This window comes from Manis javanica, chromosome 12 (assembly GCF_040802235.1).
Source record: "Manis javanica isolate MJ-LG chromosome 12, MJ_LKY, whole genome shotgun sequence".
Taxonomy (NCBI): domain Eukaryota; kingdom Metazoa; phylum Chordata; class Mammalia; order Pholidota; family Manidae; genus Manis; species Manis javanica.
Genome location: NC_133167.1, coordinates 17364255 through 17389363, shown reverse-complemented (window position 1 = coordinate 17389363; position 25109 = coordinate 17364255). Strand labels below are relative to the sequence as shown.

The 25109-nt window shown below is 34.4% G+C and overlaps 1 protein-coding gene across 3 annotated transcripts in view; it reads right to left on the bottom strand.

The window, feature by feature from the left end:
* The window catches only part of USP37 (ubiquitin specific peptidase 37), a 93702-nt gene that overhangs the window by 27835 nt on the left and 40758 nt on the right, over positions 1 to 25109 (bottom strand). For 2 of the 3 annotated variants that reach the window (XM_037016216.2, XM_037016215.2), the window contains exons 11-19: positions 17055 to 17186; positions 16779 to 16902; positions 16105 to 16295; positions 12590 to 12707; positions 11261 to 11340; positions 7445 to 7609; positions 5703 to 5768; positions 2879 to 3020; positions 562 to 817 (exon numbers count right to left, since the gene is read on the bottom strand). In XM_037016216.2, coding sequence (XP_036872111.1) covers positions 562 to 817; positions 2879 to 3020; positions 5703 to 5768; positions 7445 to 7609; positions 11261 to 11340; positions 12590 to 12707; positions 16105 to 16295; positions 16779 to 16902; positions 17055 to 17186 — 1274 coding nt within the window. The remainder of the gene's footprint in view (positions 1 to 561; positions 818 to 2878; positions 3021 to 5702; positions 5769 to 7444; positions 7610 to 11260; positions 11341 to 12589; positions 12708 to 16104; positions 16296 to 16778; positions 16903 to 17054; positions 17187 to 25109) is intronic. The other variant, XM_037016217.2, reaches the window with a different exon arrangement.

Below are 25109 nucleotides of genomic sequence, written 5' to 3'. Positions count from 1 at the left end.
CTTACAACCTTCTAAAGTATGTCTAGTAGATCCCCAAAGAGGTAAGAAAGAGGTTATTAAAGAGGTAAAAAAAAAATTAACAGTTAGTTAAATGGTATAGCCAAGACTAGAGGCCCCAGACTTGACCTCTTAGTTCAGTGGTCTTTCTACCAGCAGGGATGAACTCAAAGGAGAATAGGGAACTCAAATTATTTATACACTGAAACTCAGCACAAGTCCAGATATAAATGAAGAAAGAATTAGACAAATTTCTGAGAGCAGTGGTGAGAGAGAAGTGATCTGAAACTCACAAATATTTATTAAATGCACATAAGAATACTAACTTTTCTTTTGATATGTACCTTTCTCTTTTAATATGGCATACTTTACCACTAGGCTCTGGGACTACTCAAAATAGTTACTTCTCATTTGTTAAACTGTTAAAAAAGCATGAAAGTTATTTAATTAGCTCTGTTATACAGATCCATCTCACCTCCCATTATTTGGAAGTCACTTGTTAATATAAGGCTTTGGAACACAGTTGTGACTTGTTTAACAGTTGTTTATCTTCATTGAACCTACCTGACTCTATGATTGTTTTGGGCTTCTCAGTCTCCATAGGGTCTGGATTTTCAGGCATTTCTTGAATATCATCTTCTGCAAATCCAGTATCTGGGCTGCTGGTTGGTTTATCATCATCTTCATGACTCAGAGATGGTGAAGCTTCTCTCTTACTTATCTCTAAAACTGCTGCTAGAAGCTCTTCTTCGCTTATCCCATCATATCCTGAGTTTTCCAATTCAGATTTATCAGGCTCTATTCTGCATGATTTTGATTCCTGGTACCAAGAGAGTTACTTTTAGAGGAAAGCAGAATGCCTACAAATATATCAATCTTAAGAGTTTTAAGTGAGGCGTTTATTTCTTAGAAGTTTCCTTTCTTTGATGCTTACGTTATTTAACATTCAATAACCAATATATAAACTCATCGGCAAGCCTAATTTTCTTTCAATAATAACTACGTAAATATATGTTTATTTTCTTGATTATAATAAGTGTGGAATATGCTCTTTGTAGAAATTTGGAAAAGACAAAACTAAACTTTAAAATTCACTCAAAATCCATCACTCAGATAATTACAGTAAGAATTTTTGGTATACTTTCTTCCATATATACATAATTATACTGTAAATATTCTGTCACTACATCTAATATTCCTTTTTAAATGCTGGCAGGTCTTGTTCATTTTTTTTAACAAACAAGAAAAATAAAAACTGCATCAGAATAATAACTACTATTTTCTGAATAACCTTCTCTCATTTCTGGGAGAATTTCTGAGCTGTCATTTTTCGTTCAAGATGAGCAACCTGACAAACCACTTCTAGTTTTAAAGGGTTTAAAGTAAGATGAAACAAGTCAGAACAAAAAATAAATACTAAAATAATCGTTATCTTACCAAAAGGGAGGTTTAAAAATCAGTCACATGATATGACAGAAACTCCTAGAAAAGCTTATATTTTCAAAGTATTAACTATCAGTATGTGTCAAGAGAGATGATATAGTTATGTCCTCACACCCATTATTTAAACCTTTGGATTACCTGGTTGGCCATGTTTACTCTGTTTTCCATATTAACAATTAGTACCAAAATAAAGCAAGTTATTATTTGAGTACAAATACGTTAAAGGAGCTTGGAAGGTTAACAGGAGAAAGCAATTTATCTACAACAACTTCCATTTCTTAGAAGTCTCAATCCTGGAAGCAACCTAAGTGCCCACTGGTGGATGAATGAACAAAGAAGATATGGTATACACACACATATATACCTATGGTGAAATACTATTTAGCCATAAAAAGAACGAAATCTTGCCATCTGCGACATGAAGGCATGCACCTTGTGGTTATTATGTTAAGTCAGTCAGATAGAGAAAGACATAGAATCTCACCTATATGTGGACAAAAAATAAATAAATAAAACCAAAAAACCAAGCTCATAGATACAAAGAAGAGATAGGTAGTTGCCAAAGGTTATGTGTTGGGGGTATGGGTGAAATGGTTGTAGGGGGGTCAAAAGGTACAAACTTTCAGTTATAAAATAAGTAAATCATGGGGATATAAATGTGTAGCACATTTACAGGTAATAAAACTGTATTTCATATTTGAAAGTTGCTAAGAGTAGCTCACCATAAGAAAAAAAAATTTTTTGTAACTATGTATGGTAATGTATGTTAACTAGACTTCTTGTGGTGATCATTTTGGAATATATAAAAATACAGATTCATATATTGTACAACTGAAACTAATATAATGTTAGGTGTCAATTATACCTCAAAAAACAAAGCAAAACCCGGTCTCAATCTACCTTTAAACAGACTGGTTTGTAGCTACACATAAAGTATACTATTTAAAACTAGTGTTTGACAAAACAAACAAAACAGCAATAGATTCAAAGACACTGAGAAGTGACTGGTGGTTACCATGGGGGAGGGGTTAGATGGGTGGTAGAGGGTGAGGGGGATAAAAGGGCACAGAAAATTCTCAATCACAATGTAAGTTGGTCACAGGCATGGTAGTATAGCATGGAGAACATACCCAATGATTCTGTAATATCTTCCTATGTTGACAGATAGTAACTGCACTTGTGGGGGTAAAGATTTAATAGTATGTGTAACTGCTGAACTACTCTCTTGTATACTTGAAACCAATATACATTGTATATCAACTATACTTCAATAAAAAAGACATTAACCCCACCCCCCACAAAAAAAACTACTGTTTGAACATACCCATTAAGTTTATGATCTACTTTGTGTATTTATTTAGTTTGATGACGGGGCATTTGTTTGGACAGTAAGAAGTATATAAATCTTTGTCAGGTATTTTGATGAGAAATTACTTACTTTTTCCAAGTCTTCCTGCTGATGTTCACAGCCTGACATTTCACAAAGTCTCTGGCAAAGGGCCACAGAGCGTTTTAGCTCATCCTCACTGTCTGAATCAAGGCATAAAGCCAAGGAGCTCTTGGATTTGAAGGTGAAATTCCTGTAATTTAAGAAAAAAAAAAAAACCCTTATTTAGTCTCATAAACAACATTTGTCCTTGTTATTCTTTTGATGTAAGAATACCAATAAAACAAAAAGCTTTTCCATTATGGAAATGATTTAACAGAGGAAAAAAAAAAGATACAGCAAAAGAGATACCTTTGCCCTACTCCAAAAGAGCCATGCTTTAAAAATCAGACAACTCTTAAGCTAGTATATCATCAGTAAACCAATCACTTTGTGCCTTTTTTCTTTTAATGATCAACCCCAAAGATGTTTATTATCTTTATAAAGCAAAGTACTCTACTGAATGCATGCAGACATAGCAATGAATAAATGTTTTTGACAAGAGGGTACATGAAGACTAATTTTTGATCTTTTAAATTATGATCTATGTACTTTAAAATTAACAGTAACATTCCACTTATCCAACTATATATTAGTTCAGACTTCTGGTAACCTGTATCTTCCAGAACACAGGGATTTAAAAGTAAAAAGGCTTCTGAGGAAGCAGCAGTTTCAAAACCATGCACTTCACTTTTTAGACAGAGTCCCTTTCTTTTCCCAGGAAATGGTGTATAAAATAATGTAGCAAGTTCATCAAGAAATGAGAGCTAAGAAATGAGAGAGAATAGCCACAAAAAGGACCATAAAGAAATATAAAATCACTTAATATAAAGGTAAACTGTCTTGTAAGATGAGCCTCTGAGGGCTTTACTATATTAAAACAGTGTAATAACTGATGCTCATAATGCTGATTTTAAGTCATTATAATATTAAGTTATCTTCAGTGTATTTTATTTACAAATTTAAGGAATTCTATAGGGTTATAAAGAATATAACTACCTAAAATGGTTAAAAAATTTTGAAGATTAATACTTAAAAGGCAATCTTCAGTTATATAAAAATTCATCTCTGTGGAATATCAAATATCATTCTTCCATGATACCAGATAAGTAAGGTGTTACTGTGCTGTCTCCTAAGTGAGCTAAAGATAAACTAAAGGAAAAATGGTAAAGGTCAAAGAGCATGAATTTTCTTTGATGGAGGATAACATAAATTCATATGCTGTACTAAAAGAATATATAAAATGGAAATTGGAAAAATGCAATTAATCTAAATGTAAACATTGTAAATAAATATATAGAAAGATGGCACCAAGAAGTAAGAGGCCACAATGGAAACCAGAATTGCATAGCAATGTAGATCAAAGAAAAGAGGCAAGTGGTCAATGATAAGGCGAAACACAGCCTGTGGCTGAGAGCAGCCAGGTTATCACTGCACTCCAGCCTGAACACTTGAATAACCTTTACATGTTTAAAAGGGTTTTTCGTATAACTTAGAAATAGCCAATTAGCCATTTTAATTCTTCATTTCTGATTTCATGCTTACCAAGCAAAACCGAACATATAAATTTGTTTACCCATGCAAATAAATACTTTGCTGAAGGAGGGTGACACCTGGCTACTAATGTACCAGGGTCAAATGTGACAAATGACAAAAGACATTGTAGAAGAACCAAAGTTACTCTGATTCATAACTCAGCCTCTTTTAAGTTTGATCGGCATGACAAGTCTTCTAGGGCCTAATTATCCTTTGCAGACCAACTCTCAAATTCTTACACCAGTAGACCCTGGAGAACAGATGACCATGCCAATTATAATGATGCCCAATGAAACGATTTCTTTCTTGAAACTATAGTGATTTGGTACATAAAGAGTGCATTCCATTAATAGTTACTATATTTACAGAAGGCAGCTTGCCTGTAGTAATGAAAAATATTCATCCTGTAAATGCATCACTTGCTCACTTTCTAAGCAGCCAAGTGGTATTGCTCATTTGTATCTTGAGAACGGACAAGAGAATTCATATCGGTACCAATTCAGATTTCTAGTCATGTTAGTCATCTGGTTTTAATTGCACTGAAAAATAATTAACAGGAGGAAAAGAAAATAACAGTTCCCAAATGTCATTTTATGGTTGTATAAGCCCCCCCAAAAGCCCTTCAACAATAAAAGTGTCTCTTTTCTAAAAGTACCTTGGGACAACAAAGTTTTAGAAAAACTAATTTTAAAGACAAAATGACAAACAAGTCATTTAGAATTGTCTAATCAGGAACTGTTGTGCTTCTAGTTAAATCACAGAGGAGGTATATTTTTAAAAAGGCACTTGTTTTCCTTCTTGGACAAACTTTTGGTCTTAGGCAAAAAATACAAAACATTTGCAGAACAGCTACATTCCAGTGTATGTTTGTTTCCCTGCTTCCTTTCCAGAATTGCTCCAGTTCAATGTTTAAGACAAGAAGTCCCAGACCGGCTAGCAACAGGTAAAAAGGTATTTTGGGATCTCCATGTGTATCTTTGAGGAATGGTGCTTCAATCCTTAAAATCCCTCATCATCAATTTCTAAAGTCATAGGATAAAAATATTACATATTAATACATGACTTAAGCTTTAAAACAAATTTGAGAGGATCACCTGAACTTTCTTCACAATTAAAAAGGTGTCATACCCTAGATTATAGTTTAAGGCAGATTCAGGAAAATTCCAAAGTATAGTAATACAGAGCAGTTATCATGCAAAAAGAGAAAAAATAAAGAAAAGGGATGGGGATAATCTTGGAAATTAGGGTAAGCCAAATCCTTAAAAATACAAATCTTGGGTACACAAGGAACATAACTCACTTTGAAGGTGTAGAAGGGCTGGTGATGCAGGAATTCACCATTTGAGAGGCTTTCAATGGTCTAGAACTATCAGAAAATTAGAAGATATATAATGTATACAATTACAGTATTAAAAATATATAATTAACTTACAAAATGAATTATTATATACTATTGTCTTTTATATATCCTCTTAAAAAGCAAGCAATTTTAATACTCTTAGTAGCAATAGAGGCCAAAGGGAAAACAAAATACCACCTCTACGCTCTCCTGGATCCAATGATCTAAATAAACAGCATTGGAAACAAAGCAAATGTAATGCATATGAAAAGAACAACTTGGGAAAAATTATCTTAGTTCTTTACTTATAAGCAATAAAGTATTAATAGCTCTCATTTATTGAGGACTTATGAGATGTCAAGCACTGTAGTAAAAACTCACGTGTATTACCTCACTTAATGTTTACAACCACCCTATTGTTTTCCCTACAGATAAGTCAAGAAATTTGTCCCAAGGTTTAAAGTTATTAAATTGTAGAATCAGACAGCCTGGCTTCAGGCCTGTAATCATAAACAGTCGACACCAATGGTTTGACACAGTACTACTGACAAAAAGAGTAATAGTTCTACCAGTAGAGAGCAGTTTGCATCAAGCAAAACATCTATTCCAAAGAAAGTTCTAAGAGAAAACCAGAAACCCAAGACTTTCTGGGAACATGTCTGTATTAGTAGACCCATTGAGGCCTTTAGCATAAGCTTATAAATAAAGCATATATTCAAATTATTAATTCAAGGGGAAACATATTTTACAAAACTGCATCAATTCATGTTAGCAAATGTTCATTCATTTTCTGAAACGTCTACTACTCTAGCCAAGAGACTTGGCTCTTCCAGTTTCTAAAAAATTAATATTTTTGGACCACTTTGGATCTTCAATGTAAAATTAAGAATTTGGGCAAAATCTCTAAAATCCCTTTTACTTCTACAGTTCCAGAATTTTCTGGTTCTACCAAACTAGTGTTCAAGTATAAAAAAGAACTATATAATCCATGGCTCCAAAGTAGTAATTCAAGTACACAGAAGAAAGAGCAGCATTCAGAGAAGTCCTAAAGTTTTTCTGGCATACATGATGAAGTAAAATCAAGAAGTAAAGGTTATTTCTTTCCACATGGAAGAATTTCTAGAAGCCAATGAAGTTCTTCACTCATACTGGTGATAATACATTTATGAAGACATAACCAGTTTATTTATTGGTGATGTGAATACACAACCAATTTGGGGGACCCCAGCTGAACATATAGTATATTATTTCTCAAATTTGCATATCCCAAAGAGTCAGCAAGGTATTTGTTAAAAATATTGATTCCCAAGCCCTATCTCAGATCTACTACAACAGAACTTCTAGGGAAAGAACACAGGAATTGGTATTTTTGTGTTTAGGTGACTCTTATGATTATGCAAATTAGGTTTATATTCCTAAAATGTACCAAACTGTCTTCCAGTGATCTAAGAATTAAGAGCACTCCCTAAAAAGGTAACTTACTATGAAAGGCAATTAATGTACTTGGAAGAATTTTGTTTAAGCATTTTATTCAGTTACTTTAATTAGGCAGTAATTTAACACAAAATCCCAAAATAAAGCAAAATAAAATCTCTTTCTTGGTCTGATTTTACCTGGGAGTCATGTTATCTAGTTCAGTCACTCTTTTGCTCAGATACTAAAGCCTAAAAGGAAGGTATAGAAATGCTCTCTCAAGAACTTACATTGCCATATGTGCACTCCAACCAAGGGTGAAGGGTGGTTTTGTATTTTCAGTGCAATGAGATGACAGGGTCAGGTATCTTGGAATGATGACTTGCTGCCCAATCTTGTTGTTAAGTGAGAGAGCAACATTGAAGCTGTATCGTTTCAAATGAAGAATGAGGATCCTGAAAAACAGGAGATAATTACATTGCTAGTTCATATATACTAGAGGTAGCTAGCTATCTTACAGGTGAAAAGCAATCACTGTAACTAACCACATTAGATAGCTTTTGATTTAAAGAATACATTTGACCAAACTAAAGATCCTTCAAAGAACATTACTGAATACCTGCCACGTGCTAGATACTAAGAATACAAATAAAGATAACATAGGCATTCAGTGGATTAATGATATTTGGGTAAAATATTTACAATGTTCCTAGAAAAAAAAATCCATCAAATAAACTACAACAGACAAGAACACTAAATTTTTAAATGCTGATATTGATACTTGGATAAATCCTTGTATTATTTACTTCAAAATTTACATTGTTTACAAAAAAAAATTAGGTGCTATACAACCACTAATGGTTATTTAATTAAAAGTTTTAAACAAGCCCTTTTATTTGATGGTGAATGTTAACTTTTCAAGGCGATTTTTGACAAAAATTTATTACTTCAGTAGCACTTGCTCTGAAGAAAGCTAATAAAGAAATAGAACAATTTTCTCCACTTAGAAAAAAGTTCTACAAAATTTACATGCCAAATCTGGTTTGTGGGTCTGAAAAGGTATTTAAGCTCTGTTGAAACACATCTTTTTAGTTACCATTGGTCACAACATTTTCACCTCTCACACAGAACATCATCTCCACCTGCTGGACTAAATATATTTCACAGCTCACAAGAACACTTATACTGAATTTCAGAACTCTTATGGGTATAGACCTCCATTCTAGGCAGAAATAATGTATGATTATGGAAAACTATTTCCTTTCTTACTGTATATACCTTTATCACAGAAGCCACAAATTGAAAATTTTGTAAGCTGAAGTTATCAACTGTATTTCTCTTTAAAAAGCATGCAAGAGCCACAGATCAATGGAATACAATAGAGAGCCCAGATATAAACCCACACTATATGGCCAATTAATATATGATAAAGGAGCCATGGTTATACAATGGGGAAATGATAGTCTCTTCAACAACCAGTGTTGGCAAAACTGGACGGCTACATGTAAGAGAATGAAACTGTATTACTGTCTAACTCCATACACAAAAGTAAACTCAAAATGGATCAAAGACCTGAATGTAAGCCATGAAACCATAAAACTCTTAGAAGAAAACATAGGCAAAAATCTCTTGAATATAAATATGAGCAACTTTCTCCTGAACACATCTCCTCAGGCAAGGAAAACAAAAGCAAAAATGAACAAATGGGACTACATCAAAATAAAAAGGTTCTGAACAGCAAAGGACACCATCAGTAGAACAAAAAGACATCCTACAGTATGGAAGAATATACTAGTAAATGACTTATCTGATAAGGGGTTAACATCCAAAATATATAAAGAGTTCATACACCTAAACACCCAAAAAGCAAATAACTCAATTAAAACATGGGCAGAGGATCTGACAGACACTTCTCCAAAGAAGAAATTCATATAGCCAACAAACACATGAAAAGATGCTCCACATCTCTAATCATCAGTGAAATGCAAATTAAAACCACAATGAGATATGACCTCACACCAGTTAGGATGGCCAAGATCAAAATGACAAGGAACAACAAATGCTGGTGAGGATGTGGAGAAAGGGGAAGCCTCCTACACTGTTGGTGGGAATGTAAATTAGTTCAACCATTGTGGAAAGTAATATGGAAGTTCCTCAAAAAACTAAAAATAGAAATACTATTTGACCCAGGAATTTCACTCCTAGGAATTTACCCAAGGAAAACAAGATCCCAGATTCAAAAAGACATATGCACCCTTATGTTTATCACAGCACTATTTACAATAGCTAAGAAATGGAAGCAATCTAAGTGTCTATCAGCAGATGAATGGATAAAGAAGAGGTGGTACATATACACAATGGAGTATTAGAAAGAAAACCATTAAGAAGAAAACAAATCCTACCATTTGTAACAACATTCATGAAGCTAGAGAGTATTATGGTCAGTGAATAAGCCAGGCAGAGAAAGACAAGTACCAAATGATTTCCTTCATTTGTGGAATATAACAACAAAGCTGAACTGAAGGAACAAACAGCAGCAGACTCACAGACTCCAAGAAGAGACTAGCAGTTACCAAAGGGAAGGAGTTAGGGAGGGTAGGTGGGGAGGGAGGGAGAAGGGGATTAAGGGGCAATATGATTAGCACACATAATGTAGGTGGGTCACCGGACAGACAGTATAGCACGGAGAAGACAAATAGTGACACTATAGCATCTTACTACACTTACTAATGTATAGTGACTACAATGGGGTGTCTGAGGGGGACTTGATAATATGGGTGAACGTCAGAACTACAATGTTGCTCATGTGAAACCATCATAAGATTGTATATCAATGATACCTTAATAAATAAAATAGAATGAAAAAAAAAGAGTAGATTGGCTTTAGTACTGAAATGAACAAAAGCAGAGTCAAGTCTAATAATTAGGATTTATGATACAATGGCTTCTATTTTACATGTTTGAAATAAGTTAACCTTTAATACAAGTGACATACCAGAAAAAAGAGAAAACCATGAAGAAAAATTCCCCTAGTATTTCTTTTCCATTTGAAAGATCAAATAGCTAGGCAATGGGAAAGGGAACAGAACACATTCAGCTTACCAGGTCAAACAAGTATTTTTAATTGTGTACTGGATTTCCTTAGTTAATGACAGTTGGTAATAACCAATCCTTTGCCTTCAAATTTGTTTTTCCTCAACCTCCTGCCTCAACACATTCACAAATAGGAAAGAATAAGTCTCTTAAATAAAAAATATGGACTATATGGTCAACATACTACCACTATGCAATGATTTAGAAAGTCATTTATTTAAAAGAAATTCATTTTGAGAAAGGAGTAGATTATGGAATGCAAAAAAACTATAGTCTCTAGGGGTTAGGTTCCAGAAACTCCACACTTATTCATAGAAAACTGAACCCAATAAAAGAAAGTAAGGCACTTTGCAGACAAAGTGCCATATAAATACTTAATGTTAAATAATAACCTTGTTTGTAGTTCAGATCTCTTCTTGGAAACAAATAACTAAAAGCTATTCTATAATCACATCGTATTTTTTCTAACTAGTTTCGTTTACATCTGTTTACACAGAGCCATTACTATAAATTAATTTTACTCCTAATTCAGAATTCTTATGATTACAGGAAACTTACTTATAAGATTCTTTGAATAAAGTAATGCAGAAAAAAAATCTGAATAAAATTGCAGTAATTTACTCTTCCTATTTTTTTCATATACACATGTGTATATGTGTCTGTAGGTTTTCACTGAAGGTTTTACTGAAGGTTTGGTTAAAAGAGGATAACTCAGGACAAATTATAACTGGATGGCACACATTACTCAATTAAGAATCTACCAGCTAATCCCTATCATTATTCCAAGTCTCACCAGCCACATCCTCTTGTCGCTATCTTCTTAGGACTCTCAAGTTCCTTCTCCTCTTCAACATTCCAAATCCCCTTCCTATCTTAGGCAAAAGCATTCTAGCTTTCCTTCTACCCTTTTCACATTTCAGCTTTGATGACCTTCCTTAACAATCCACTCTGGCTTATTCAGTAATATTTATAAGAACTTTAAGGAAGAAAAATTAAAGAGCAATTAATTTTACCTGGGTAGTCTGTTAAATTTGTGCCTGACAATAGCACACTTCCCACCACACTTCTCACAGGAATACTCAAGTTCTTCTGCCTGTAAAAAGACAAGAGGGAAGAATAAAGCAGCATGAAGTTAAATCAGCATTACCCCATTAAATGCTAATAATCTTCTTTAAGTCATAATAGTTCAGTGGAGTGACAACTCTGACCAGTTTAATATTTTGTGTTCAGAGCCATTAAGACTTACTAAATTAAGATCTAATCCTCAAAATGTATAGTATCATGCCCTATTTCAGAATTCCTAATTTTCTTCTTTACCAGGGAAACATCTCAATTTACAATAGTAACCAGATTTTACAGTAGCAGATTCTCAATCTTTTCCCATGGAAACATAAGAAGCACTGCCAAGAGTATATCCAGATTTCACATTTGGCCATAGCAGAGATAAGATCACCTTCAGGTTAGGCGGAGTTCTTGGTCTGTTAGGTGTAACTCTACCCCTTTCTTATAATGGAACTCAATCTTCTGGTGACAGCCCACTAAGAACAACTGCTCTAAAAAGACCAAAGTTTGGGGTGGATATCATTACCTAGAGAAAACTGAAACAAGAAATCCTTAAAAAATGGGGGTAAAGATACATAGAAAAGCTTCAAATTCTAATGATAATAACAGGAACGGTAAGGAACAATTAAAACAAAGAGAAAAACAGAGTATTTATCTTTGGAGCTGAATGTTCATTTGAAGTTTATATTTCTTTTTTGACCTTAGGAAGAAAAACATGCCCATTTGCTATAACAAAACAAGAACCACTATTAAATAGACAAAGGGTCATCCTGACAAATTTCTAAGTTATCATCAGTTATAAAGACTGCTACACAATAGGTCTAATTATGCCCCAGAAACTTTCTGAGTATCTTTAACAGTACTATCACAGACACAAATATTTATCTGCAGCATTGGATAAATGTTTGTTTCTAACTGGGTACATATAACCTAAGGAAAAGCAGAGACCAGTTTTTTATTCCTCAGATCTACTTAGTGTCTCCAATTTTAATTCACATTTTAGCATATGCTTCAAATTAACATTTATTTACAAATAACTGCTTCTAAGCTTGTCTAAAACACTTGCTATTTAAATGTATAGCAATTTAAGCATTTTCTTCTTCAATAGTTAACAATTAGACTTATCAAGCTTTTTAAAAAATTTTATTTACAAATATTTCATTTGTTTTCCTTGCATGTAATTTTGTCAAATCTCTGCCTTAAAGAAACCAACTTCAAATACTGTTATCTATGATATATAAAATGTAGTTACATGAAAACACCGAAACATATTAACTTACTCTAAAGAAAAGATCAAGGGAATCCTGAATTGAACGAGGAGGGAGTGGCTTTTTCCTTCGAGGAAGATCAATAGAGAGGTCATTAAATTGTTCTCTTTTGGGAATAATCTCTCCACATCTTTAAGAATAAAAGAAGACAAACACAAGCATTTGTAAGCCTAACTGTGTAACATGGACTATAAGTAGACAAAAAAAATACAACATTTAAGACTTCTCATGCTTACTTTAAGCCTTAATAAATCAGTACAAGAAAAAACACCCTCAATTTTAAGTGTTGAAGTATTTTCTTAAAATGCTAAATTTAAATTTTTTCTATTTTCAAAAACCCCAAAACTGAAAAAAACTGAAGTATATCATACATACAGAAAAGTAAACCACTCAAGTTAAACTTGATGAATTACCAGTTAACACATCCACGTAATCACCACTCAAATCAAGAAAACACTATGAACTCCCTAGAAGCCCCCTTCACATGCCCCTTCCCAATCACTATTCCTTTTTTTCTCCCAAAAGGTAACTATTATCCTGACACATTGAGTTTAGCCTGTTTTTGAACCTTATATAAATGAAACCATATAGTATGTTTTCTTTATAACTAACCCCTGTTGTTCAACATGATTTTAAGATTCAATCATGCTTGCCACAAAAGGCTGTAGCCCATTTTCACTGATGGTTAGTATTAATCTGCTTGAGCATTCTGTAATTTGTCCATATTACAACTAAAGGACATTTGGACTGTTTCCAGTTTTTGACTATATGAACAATGCTGCTTTGAAAATTCTGTGTTCTTGGTGAACACGTGTAGGCACTTCTGTTAGGCAGCAGAACTGTTTGGTCATTGATAGAATTCCAAAAATGGGCTTAGAGATCAAAACACTATATTCAATTTGCTTGGAAGCAAATTTATTTCTTTTAAATAGTTTTGGTTGACTTTTCCATTTTGTCTGCTTATCAACATTTTTAGTAATATTCAATTTTCTGCCCCAGTAGTTCTACTGCCACAGTTAAAAACTAGGCATCCTAAGATATATTCTTCATTCAACAAATATTTGAGTGCCTCTCTTATAGGCAGAATTCTAAGACAACCCTTACCCTTGTGTAATTTCACCCACTTTGAGTGTGGAAGAACTTCTATAAATGAGCCATCACTCCCATGATTGTTACTTTACATGCAAAACAATTTTGCAGATATAATATTACTAACACTTAATATTATCACAGATAATTTTAATATTATCTTAACACTGAGTTAATGAAAAAGATTTTTTGGGTGGGTCAGACCTAACCACATGAACTCTTTAAAATCTGTGTCATGAGTTCTCAAACAGAGGAAGACAGAGATTAGAAATCAGAGAGACATACGCTGTCCTGCAGGGAAGGAAAATGCACTGTTGTGAAACTGCCTATGGAGGCAAATGGAAAGAAACTATATGCAGCTTATAGGAAGTAAGTGGTCCCAGCCAACAGTCAGCAAGAAAACGGGACCCTCAGTATTACAAGTGTAAGGAACTAAATTCTGCCCACAACCTTAAAGAGTCTAAAAGGGGTTCATATGGAGGTGGTAAAAAGAAGTCAGGTTCTGGATGTATTCTGAAGGGAGACTGAAGAGGATCCACTGATGTAGGAGATGCAGCAGTAAAAGAGAAAGAAAAGAGTTAAGAAATACACCACATTTTTGGACTGACAAACTCTAAGAATGGAACTGTCATTACTGAGATAGGGAAGAACACAGATGATTTAACGGGGAACATTAAGTACTTAGTTTTAGATATTTTAAGTTCTTTGGAGAATTCATAAGAGTTCTTCATACTCAAGATTATTAGTATATTGAAATGCCTTTATAGTGATTAAAAATGAGCAAAAAGTTTTATATAAATGTAATATAAAAATTAAAACTATAATAGTTTTAAAAAAACAAGTATACTTGGCAAACTGGCTAAACTAACCTACAACTAGATGGGGTAGAGACTAAACATGGAAAATTATAATTCCAGGGATAAGGTGTATGGAATTTTCCTTCAGTAAGAAATTATTTCTGGTTTAAAGAAGATTTCTTTAACACTCTTGTACACTCCCAGACTTGTACACTCTTGGTCACTGTTCAGCCCAGCCACCCAGTGTACCTACATCCTGTGAGCCACATCACTTCATGGACTGGTGCATACACCTTAACTGCACACTCAGCATTTGTGTGCTGCACAACTGGACTGCCTAATGCTGTTGTCACAGTGCAGCAGCCACTTCTGTGATATGGCCTTTTTTCTTTCTATGCTTTCTGTGGCCATTTCTATCAGAGGCAACCTAAATATTCCACAATGTTAAAGACAAAATTAACAAAAAGTATCAATACCTAGATGTAAACTAGTAAAACTGTGAATTTCAAAAATAAAGATACCACAGATTTTCAGGAATAAAACATTATCCACAGAATTAATTTCTTCTCAATTGTCGCAGAGTAACAAAATATGATGGACAGTACATGTAATATGTTGAGGGAAAAGGCTCTGTCTGTCGACTCCAAGAAGGGACTAGAGGTTACCAAAGGGGAGGTAGGTAGGGGAGGGTGGGTGGGGAGGGAAAAGGGGATTGAAGGGTATTATGATTAGTACACATGGTGTGTGTGTGGGGGGGGTGGTCACGGGAAAGACAGTATAGCACAGTGAAGGCAAGCAGTGAGTCTGTGGAATCTTACTACACTGATCGACAGTGACTTCAATGGGATATGGGTGGGAGTTGATAATATGGGTGAATTAAGTAACCACAATGTTTTTCATGTGAAACCTTCATAAGAGTGTATATCAATGATACCTTAAAAAAAAACAACAGGCTCTGTGTGTCTCAATAATTCTACGTTAAGTAATGTGTGAAAGCCACATAAATAATTCTTCTTGTATAGGGGCTTGGAATATTTCCACTCTCTCTGAACAAAAAAATGTATTCACAGCTGTACCATTGATAATTAGAAGATTAATCAAAATAGAACCTTCTGATGTGAAGTACATGGTACAGAAGTTGTGATAATGGGATGTAAATTAATTAAATGTATAAAGTAAATCTGAGTAATTAATGTAAACATGGTTAAAAAGCATTGCAACAGTTAAGATTAATTCAATTTTTGATCTATTTTCTAAAAATCCCCATTTTTAATAAAAACAACTTGGTTCAAAAAAATAAGCAGCTATATAGAAGGGAATCTGTTCAGGGAAAATGAAAAGAAGAACAAGATTTCCCAAAGAGCTCAATATTCCACAGAGTGATTAAAAGAAAAAAATGTAGATTAAAATTAACTGTTTAGTCAGTACTAAAGCACATAACACAACATTCAAGTTCTCCTTAGTTTTCATTCCAAGCATTGTTATAGCAGATAAAGACATAGAAAAAAGGTATTTGGTAGAATTTATGTTTCCTTATGATATAGGAAAGGAAGATGAGCTAAGAATTAAAATCTTCTAGAAAAGTTTTAATCACTTGCCATAAAGAATTAAAAGTGAAGAGTTTTCTTAGAGACTACTTACGCTTTACAGATGATGGAGTGCTGAACCTCAAACTCCAAATTAGTAATTACAGGGCAAGTGTATACTCTGGTGGCTGAAATATCTGGTGAATTATCTTCTCCAGGAACAGGTTCAGTCTTCCAAGTTTTATTTAATTTTTCCATATCCTCTTTCAGCTGGTCTAAGCACTGACTTAAAAATTCATGAGCATCCTACAACGGCAAAATGTCCTTAATCAGATAAAAACATTTTTTGTGATAGTAATAGCTTGTTGACACTGTAATTTATAAAACTAAAGCACTTCAAAGTCAATACCATAAGTGATCTAACAATTTTGGGGTACATATTTTGTGAATAAAAACAGATGATGGGTTTTATATTCTTAACTACCAGTTGGATTAGCATGAATGAACATATGACACACTCCAGCCTTACTTTGTTGCTTTTTTTAAAGTAATTTTTCTAAAATAGCCTTTGTAGCTAAAAGAGCCTAAGTTCTGCACTGGCAAACAATATCTATATTATTAAAATACGATAAAACACACACACAAGAGGCATAATGAATCTTACCCTAAGTCCTTAGATTTTTTAACCTGTGATGAACATACACAAACCTCATTTTAAAACAAAAATCAGGAAATACTAAAATCATTTCAATTTTCCTTATCTCGGAAGTGTTTAAAAACAGTACTCACATTCTGCATATAACCAGAGAATCTCTCTGCTGTAGCTGAAATGGCATTTTTAACCTTCTTGAGTAAATCTTTTTTGGTCTCTGAATTACAGATATCTTTTTTAACAAGCAAGTGTGCAAAGCGTCTGATAAAACAAAAGAGACAAGTTTAGCATGTTTACAAAACACTAAATGGTGTGTTTTGAAGATTAACAATGCCACATAAACTTTTAAGTGTGTAAAAATCCACTATTCTATAATCAGTAAGGTAAAACGTTGTTCAGTAGGTAATAATTACCTGATAAGTGCATTAAGTGGAATTTTCTTCCATGGTATACCTTGCTTAAGCAAGTCATTTGCAAATGATTGAAGTGAAAAGAGAGACTGTAAAATAGCATTCATATAGCAGGTATTTCCCAAGTTGGAGAAGCTGAAAATAAAAAAAAAAGTACTCTTGAAGATAACAATAGTTTCTGAAGTATGTTCACTAGAACAAGAGTTCTCTACTATGGAGTGTGTGAGAATCACCTGGAGGGCTTGTTAAACATATTGCTGGGCCCCAATTCTAGACTTTTTGATTCACTAGGTTTGGACAGAGAGGGTGTAAAAACATGCATTTCTTACAGGATCCCAGTTGATGCTGCTGCTGCTGGTTTGAGGACCACACTTTGAGAACCACTGCATTGTAACACTAAAACAACTTAGTTTCAGCTCAAGGAAAATTATACATTTTCAAATGAATGCTAAAAGGCACTGGGGACTTATCCAAAAGCTATTTGATCTTGTTTATAATTCTAATTTTTTCACAGAGATACAATTTACTTATTTCTCTTAAGTATATGCCCAGAAGTAGAACCACTGGGTCATAAAATAATGTGTGTTAACCTTTAATGGGTATTGCCAAACATTTTTCCAAAGTACATATTTCAAAAACATTTTTTTTCTAGCTGCTTTTAAAAGTCTGTCCTTATCCTTGATCTCTGCCATTTTACTTATTTATTATATTTTTATTATAATAAAAACATACACTCTTATGAGGGTTTCACAAGAAAAACAATATGGTTATTACATTTCACTCTTATTATCAAGTCCCCCCATACCCCATTGCAGTCACTGTCCATCAGTGTAGCAAGATGCCAGAGTCCCTGTTTGTTTTCTCTGAGCTAGTCTTTCCCATGACCCCACACACATCATGTGCACCAATCATGATACCCCACAATCCCCTTCTCTCTCCCTCCCCACCTGCCCTCCCCTACCCCTCCCCTTTGGTAACCACTAGTCCCTTCTTGCATATTTTAAAAACTTTTATGTGGAAATATTCTCAAACTTTCAGAAAAGTAGCACAAGAATATACTTTATCCACATTTCACCAATCATTAACATTCTGCATTACATGCTTTATCATTTAAGGCCTCTCTCTCTATATATTTTTCCTGACTCATTTGAGAATAAGCTGCATACACCATACCCCTCTAGTCCTAAATACTTCAGGGTATATATTTCATAAGGATTACAACATCCTCTTATATAACCAGAGGATAGTTACCAGAATTATAAAATTGAATGCTGATATATTCTTTCTAATATACTTTCTTTAATCCAACTTTGTCAACTGATCCAATAGTGTTCTTTAATAGCATTTTTTCTTAAGTTTAAGATTCAGTCTAGGATAACAATGCATTTAGTTTTCATGTCTCTTTAGTTCTCCTTAATCTGAAATAATTCTTCAGCTTTCTCTTTCATACTGACACGTGTGAAGAATACAGTCGACCTCCCTCATAATGGCTTTGCTATTTCCTCATGAGCTTCAGCCAAGGCTGGAAGAGCACACAGTGACACACAGTGATACTGTGTACGTCCAAGGGCATCGCATCCAGAGGCACATGCTACTTTTTTACTGCACCCTGGAGAATTTCCAGTTCAGACTATAAGAAAGCGTCAGGGTCTGAAATTATCCTAACACCATAAACAATGAAAAAAACTGACAAAATTGGACCACAGGCAGTGCATGACTGTGATCCTTAAGAGAAGGGAAAAAAATAGGTGAACCCTACTATTATGCAGGGTTTTTGTCTAGAGGCAATTTGTGAACTGCAGTCCAGGAAGGGGTACCCAAAGAGAGCCCGGAAATCTTGCTGACTTAAGTTGAAAGAAATTGGAGTTTGAGAGGCTGAGGTTGTTAAGATTTCTGGGAAAGACTACTGTGAAGAGGGAGCTATGCAAAGGAACAGCTCCAGAAATCTGTACAGGAGCGCTGCCTGAGGTATTCAGCTGAATATCAACCTGTGTGTGCTTAGGGTATAACGCCATGACACCAGGCATAAAGAACTTCAAGGAAAAGAATGATTACTGGGGAAGTATTAACTGAATAACTCCCAGAGCTCATGCAGGATCTAAAATTGTTTGAATCCCCACCATTCAAAGTGCAGACACCTAGATAAATTCATGGGTCATTACATTAGTAGATCCCAGAGGGGCAATGCTTTAGGAAGGGAATTAAGTTACCTTTGGTATAAGGCCACTCTAGATTTGACCCCAAAGACCTTAACCAAGTCTCAAAACAACCAAATCCAACTGCAGACAAAGATTATTAAAACAGCTATTACAAATATGCTTGCTTCGTGTGATCAAAGATAACCATAAACGTGAGGAAAGAAATGGAAGTATTAAAAAAAAACAAATAAACTTGTAGAGAGGAAAAACAGTATTTGAAATGAAAAGTTCACTGAATGAGTTTAGACACTAAAAGAAGTTTGAGCTTAAAGACACAGCAATGTAAAATATCACAAAAAGATCTATGTGTTTTATAAAATTTAAAATAAAATTTTATAAAATCAAATAATTTTGTTTTAAATATTTTACATATATATAAAAGCAAATAATGTTTTATTTCCCTTTCTTTTTTACAAAAAAGGTAGCATACTATATATATACACTCTTAAGCAATTTGTCTTTACTTACCAAGACATCCTTTTTTTTTTTTTTTTTTGATTACAGCCATCCTAGGGGGTGTGATACCTCTCTTTGGTTTTGACTTTATATACTTAATACTTTTCTACAGTTTCTTTTTCATAGCAGCACAATTCTCCACTGTTTCTAGGTAGGTATTTGTCCATTTCATCTACATACTTAATTTGCTGGCATACCACTAGTCAAGTATTCTTTTAATCCTTTTTATTTTGGTAAGGTTGGTAGTAATGTACTCACTTTCGTTAACTGATTTTAGTTGAGTCTCCCCTCTTTTTCTGTCAGCTTAGCTAAGGATTTGTCAATTTTGTTCATCTCAAAGAATCAATTTTTGGTTTCAATGATTTTCTCTATTATTCTTTTTCTGTTTTTTAAATTAAGGTATTATTGATATACACTCTTATGAAGGTTTCACATGAGCAACATTGTGGTTACTACATTCATCCATATTATCAAGTCCCCCCTACACCCCATTGCAGTCACTGTCCATCAGTGTAGTAAGATGCCACAGAGTCACTATTTGCCTTCTCTGTGCTATACTGTCTTCCCCGTGATCCCCCACACACCATATGTGCCAATCATAATACCCCTCAATCCCCTTCTCCCTCCCTCCACACCCAATCTACCCCAACCCTCCCCTTTGGTAACTGCTAGTCCCTTCTTGGAGTCTGTGAGTCTGCTGCTGTTTTGTTCCTTCAGTTTTGCTTTGTTGTTATATTCCACAAATGAGGGAAATCATTTGGTACTTGTCTGCTTGGTTTATTTCACTGAGCATAATATCCTCTAGCTCCATCCATGTTGTTGCAAATGGTAGGATTTGTTTCTTTCTTATGGCTGAATAGTATTCCATTGTGTATATGTACCACATCTTTATCCATTCATCTACTGATGGACACTTTGGCTGCTTCCATATCTTGACTATTGTAAATAGTGCTGCGATAAACATAGGGATGCATGTCTTTTTGAATCTGAGAACTTGTATTCTTTGTGTAAATTCCAAGGAGTGGGATTCCAGGGTCAAATGGTATTTCTATTTTTAGTTTTTTGAGGAACCTCCATATTGCTTTCCACAATGGTTGAACTAGCTTACATTCCCACCAACAGTGTAGGAGGGTTCCCCTTTCTTTGCATCCTCACCAGCATTTGTTGTTCTTAGTCTTTTCCATGTTGGCCATCCTAACTGGTGTGAGGTGATATTTCATTGTGGTTTGTATTTGTATTTCCCTGATAATTAGTGATGTGGAGCATCTTTTCATGTGCCTGTTAACCATGTGAATTTCTTCTTTGAAGAACTGTCTGTTCATATCCTCCACCCATTTTTTAATTGAGTTATTTGCTTTTTGGGTGTTGAGGCGTGTTGAGTTCTTTATATATTTTGGATATTAACCCCTTGTTGGATATCATTTACAAATATATTCTCTATTGTTTTTCTATTCTCTTATATTTGCTCTAATCTTTGTTACTATTTTCCTTTTGCTAATTTTGGATTCAGCTTGATCTTCTTTTTATAGTTCCTTAAGGTGTAAAGTTAGGTTATTGATTTGAGGTCATAAAAAAATTTGATAAAATACACATAACAAAATCTTCCATTTAATCATTTTTAAGTATACAGTTTAAAACAATATTCACAGTGTGGTACAACTATCACCACCATCTATCCCCAGAATTTTCTTTATCTTCCCAAGAAGAGAGGAGGAGGAGGAAGAAATCGTAAAGTAGTACAAGAACAACAAGAAAAAAAGTCCCCCAGTCTTTGCATATTGGCTTTGTGCTGGGATTCTTTGAGTGGTTCTCTGGGCTATTTATAACTGCCTTCGTCTTCACTACCTGCTTGCACTGAGCTGTTGATTAGCCAGAAGTGAAAGCTTGAGGTTTTCTTAAGTCTTTTCTGAGCATGAGCCCTGAGCATGTGCATGTTTTTCAAGATTACCAAATACATAGAGGGGTTCTTGTATTTCTTATCACTTTTAAATTGCCTTTTTCTTATTTCAGTATTTGCTGTACACCTTTGTTTTCCAGAGTTCAGACAATGTTGACTCTGACAGTTTTGCTTGGTTTTTCAATGTTTCTGTGAAAGGATAGGCCCTTACAGTCTTGCCATTTTATTGATGTCTTCTTCCCTTTGCAATGTAAGAAATTCTTTTTAATCTAGAGATATCAGTACCTTAATTTGTTGCAAATATCTGCTTCCAATTTGTCTCTGTTTTTGGTTATGAAAAATCCAATCTTTATGCAGGCAAACTTATCAATGTATCCTTTTATGCATCTTGATTTTGAGTCAGAGTCACAAAACCTTTCCCTATATCATGGCTATTTGTTCCTGTATTTTTAGAGTTTCATGTTTTAAATTTAGCACCTGATTAATGTGGAATTGATTCTTGCATACAGTTGAGGGATAAGTTCAGGCACACCTTGGAGATACGGGCTCAGTTCCAGACTACCACAATAAACTGAGTATCACAGTAAAGACAGTCAAATGAACTTTTTGGTTTCCTAGTATGCATGAAAGTTATATTTATATTACGGTCTATTAAGTGTGCAATAGCATTATGTCTAGGAAAAAATGTACATACCTTAATTAAATAATACCTTATAGCTAAAAAATGTTTATCATCATTTGAGTTTTCATCAAGTTGTAATTTTTTTTGCTGATGGAGGCTCCTGCCTCAGTGTTCATAGCTTGTGACTGATCAGGGTGATAGTTTCTGAAGGAAGGGATAGCTGTGGCAATTTCTTAAAACAAAAATGAAGTTTTCTGCATCAACTGACTCTTCCTTTCATGAATGATTTCTCTGTAGCATGCAATGCTATGTGTTAACATTTTACCCATAGAACTTCTTTCAAAATTGGAGTCAGTCCTCTTAAACCCTGCCACTGATTATCAAATAAGTTTATGTAGTATTCTAAACCCTTTGTCATCTCAACAATCTTCACAGTATCTTCACCAGAAGATTCCATCTCAAGAAAATACTTCTTTGCCCATCCATAAGAAGTAATTCCTCATCTGTTAAAGTTTTATCATATGAGATTGCAGCAAGTCAGTCAAATCATCAGACTCCACTTTTAGTTCTGGTTCTGTTGCTGTTTCCACAACACTTGCAGTTACTTCTTCCAATGAAGTCTTGAACCCCTCAAAGTCATCCATGAAGGCTGGAATCACCTTCTTCCAAACTCCTGTTCATGGTGCTGTTGTGACCTCTTCATAAGAATCACAGATGTTCTTAATGGCATCTAGAATGGTGAATCCTTTCCAGAAGGTTTTCAATTTACTTTGCTCATATCCATCATAGGAATCACTATCTATAGCCACTACAGCCTTAGGAAATGTGTCTCTTAAATGGTAAGACTTGAAAGTCAAAATGACTCCTTGATCCATGGGCTACAGAATGGATGCTGTGTTAGCAGGCATGAAAACAACATTCATCTTGTACATCTACATCAGAGCTCTCGGGTGACTGGGTGCATTGTCAATGAGCAGTAATATTCTGAAATTTTTTTTTTCTGAGCAGTTGGCCTCAACAATGAGCTTTAAGTACCCAGTAAACTATGTTGTAAACATGTGTTGTCACCCAGGCTTGGTTGTTCCATTTAGAGAGCACAGGAAGAGTAGACTGGACCTAATTCTTAAAGACCCTAGGATTTTCAGAATGGTAAATTGAGCCTTAGCTTCAACTTAAAAATCACCACCTGCATTAGCTCCTAACAAGAGAGTCAGACTGTCCTTTGAAGGTCTGAAGCAAGGCAATCACTTCTCTCTAGATATGAAAGTATTATACGGCATTTTCTTCTAATGTAAGGCTGTTTCTTCTACACTGAAAATCTATTGTTTAGTGTAACCACCTTCTTTAATAATCTTAGCTAGATCTTCTGGGCAACTTGATTCAGATTCTACATCAGCATCTGCTGTTTTATCCTGCACATTTGTTATGTTACGAAGATGGCTTCTTACCTTAAACTTCATGAATTAGCCTCTGCTAGCTTTGAACTATTCTTCTGCAGTTTCCTCATCTCTCTCAACCTTCACAGAACTGAAGAGAGTCAGGGCTTTGTTCTGGATTAGGCTTTGGTTTAAGGAAATGTTATGGCTGGTTTAATCTTCTATCCAGAACACTAAAACCTTATATCAGCAATAAGGCTTTTTCACTGTCTTGTGTGTTCACTGGAGTAGCACTTTTCATTTCCCTCAAGAACTTTTCCTTTGCATTCACAGCTTGGCTGTTTGGCATAAGAAGACTAGCTTTTGGCATTATCTCAGTTTTCCTCATAGTCGTGAGCATAATCATTTCCAGTTTTTGATTTAAAGTGAGAAATGTGCAACTCTTCTTTTCACTCAAACAAACAGCCAGATAGTAGGCATCCTTGGACTTTTTCCTGATCTTAAGCAAAATACTGGTTTTAGGATTAAGGTATATATTTAATAAGTTAATGAAAATATCCACTGATTCCTATGTTCTCAAGTGCTTTTATCAGAAATGGGTGCTGAATTTTGTCAAAGGTTTTTCAGTATCAATGAAGAAAACAATTTTCTCCTCTGACCTATTAATATGGTGAATTATATTAACATATTTCCTATTCTTACAAAACTGGTATAAACTCATTTGGTCACAGTGTATTATTTTCTTAATGTGGTTCTGGGATCTGCTCACTAATATTTGACTTAGGATTTCCTGCATCAGTATTAGTAAATGATATTGGCTTGTACTGTTTTGGTTGTTACCTGAATAGGCTTACACTTCATTAAAATTAAGAATTAGCAAAAATAAACAAGTGAGACTGCATCAAATTAAAAAGCTTCTGGACAGCAAAAGAAGCCATCAATAAAATGAAAGGTAAGCTACTGAATGGGAGAAAATACTTGCAATTCATTTATCTGTACGGAGTTAATATTCAAAATACATAAAGACTAATACAACTCAACAGCAAAAAACAAAAAAACACCCCAAAAATCCAATTAAAAAATGGGCAGAGGATCTGAATAGACACTTTTCCAGAAAGAGAAGACATACAGATGGCCAACAGACACATGAAAAAGATGCTCAACATTACTAATTATCAGGGAAATGGAAATCAAAACCACAATGAGATATTACCTCACACCTGTTATAATAGATACTATCCAAAAGAAAAAATATAGCAAGAGCTGGCGAGGATGTGGAGAAAAGGGAACCCTTGTGGACTGTTGGTGGGAATGGAAATTGGTGCAGCCATATAGAAAACAGTATGAAGGTTTCTCAAAAAATTAAAAATAGAGCTACCTTATAACCTAGCAATTCCACTTGTGGATATTTATTAGAAGAAAACAATAATACCTAATTATTAAAGATATATGCACCCCCATGTTCACAGCAGCATTATTTACAATAGGCAACACATGGAAACAACCTAT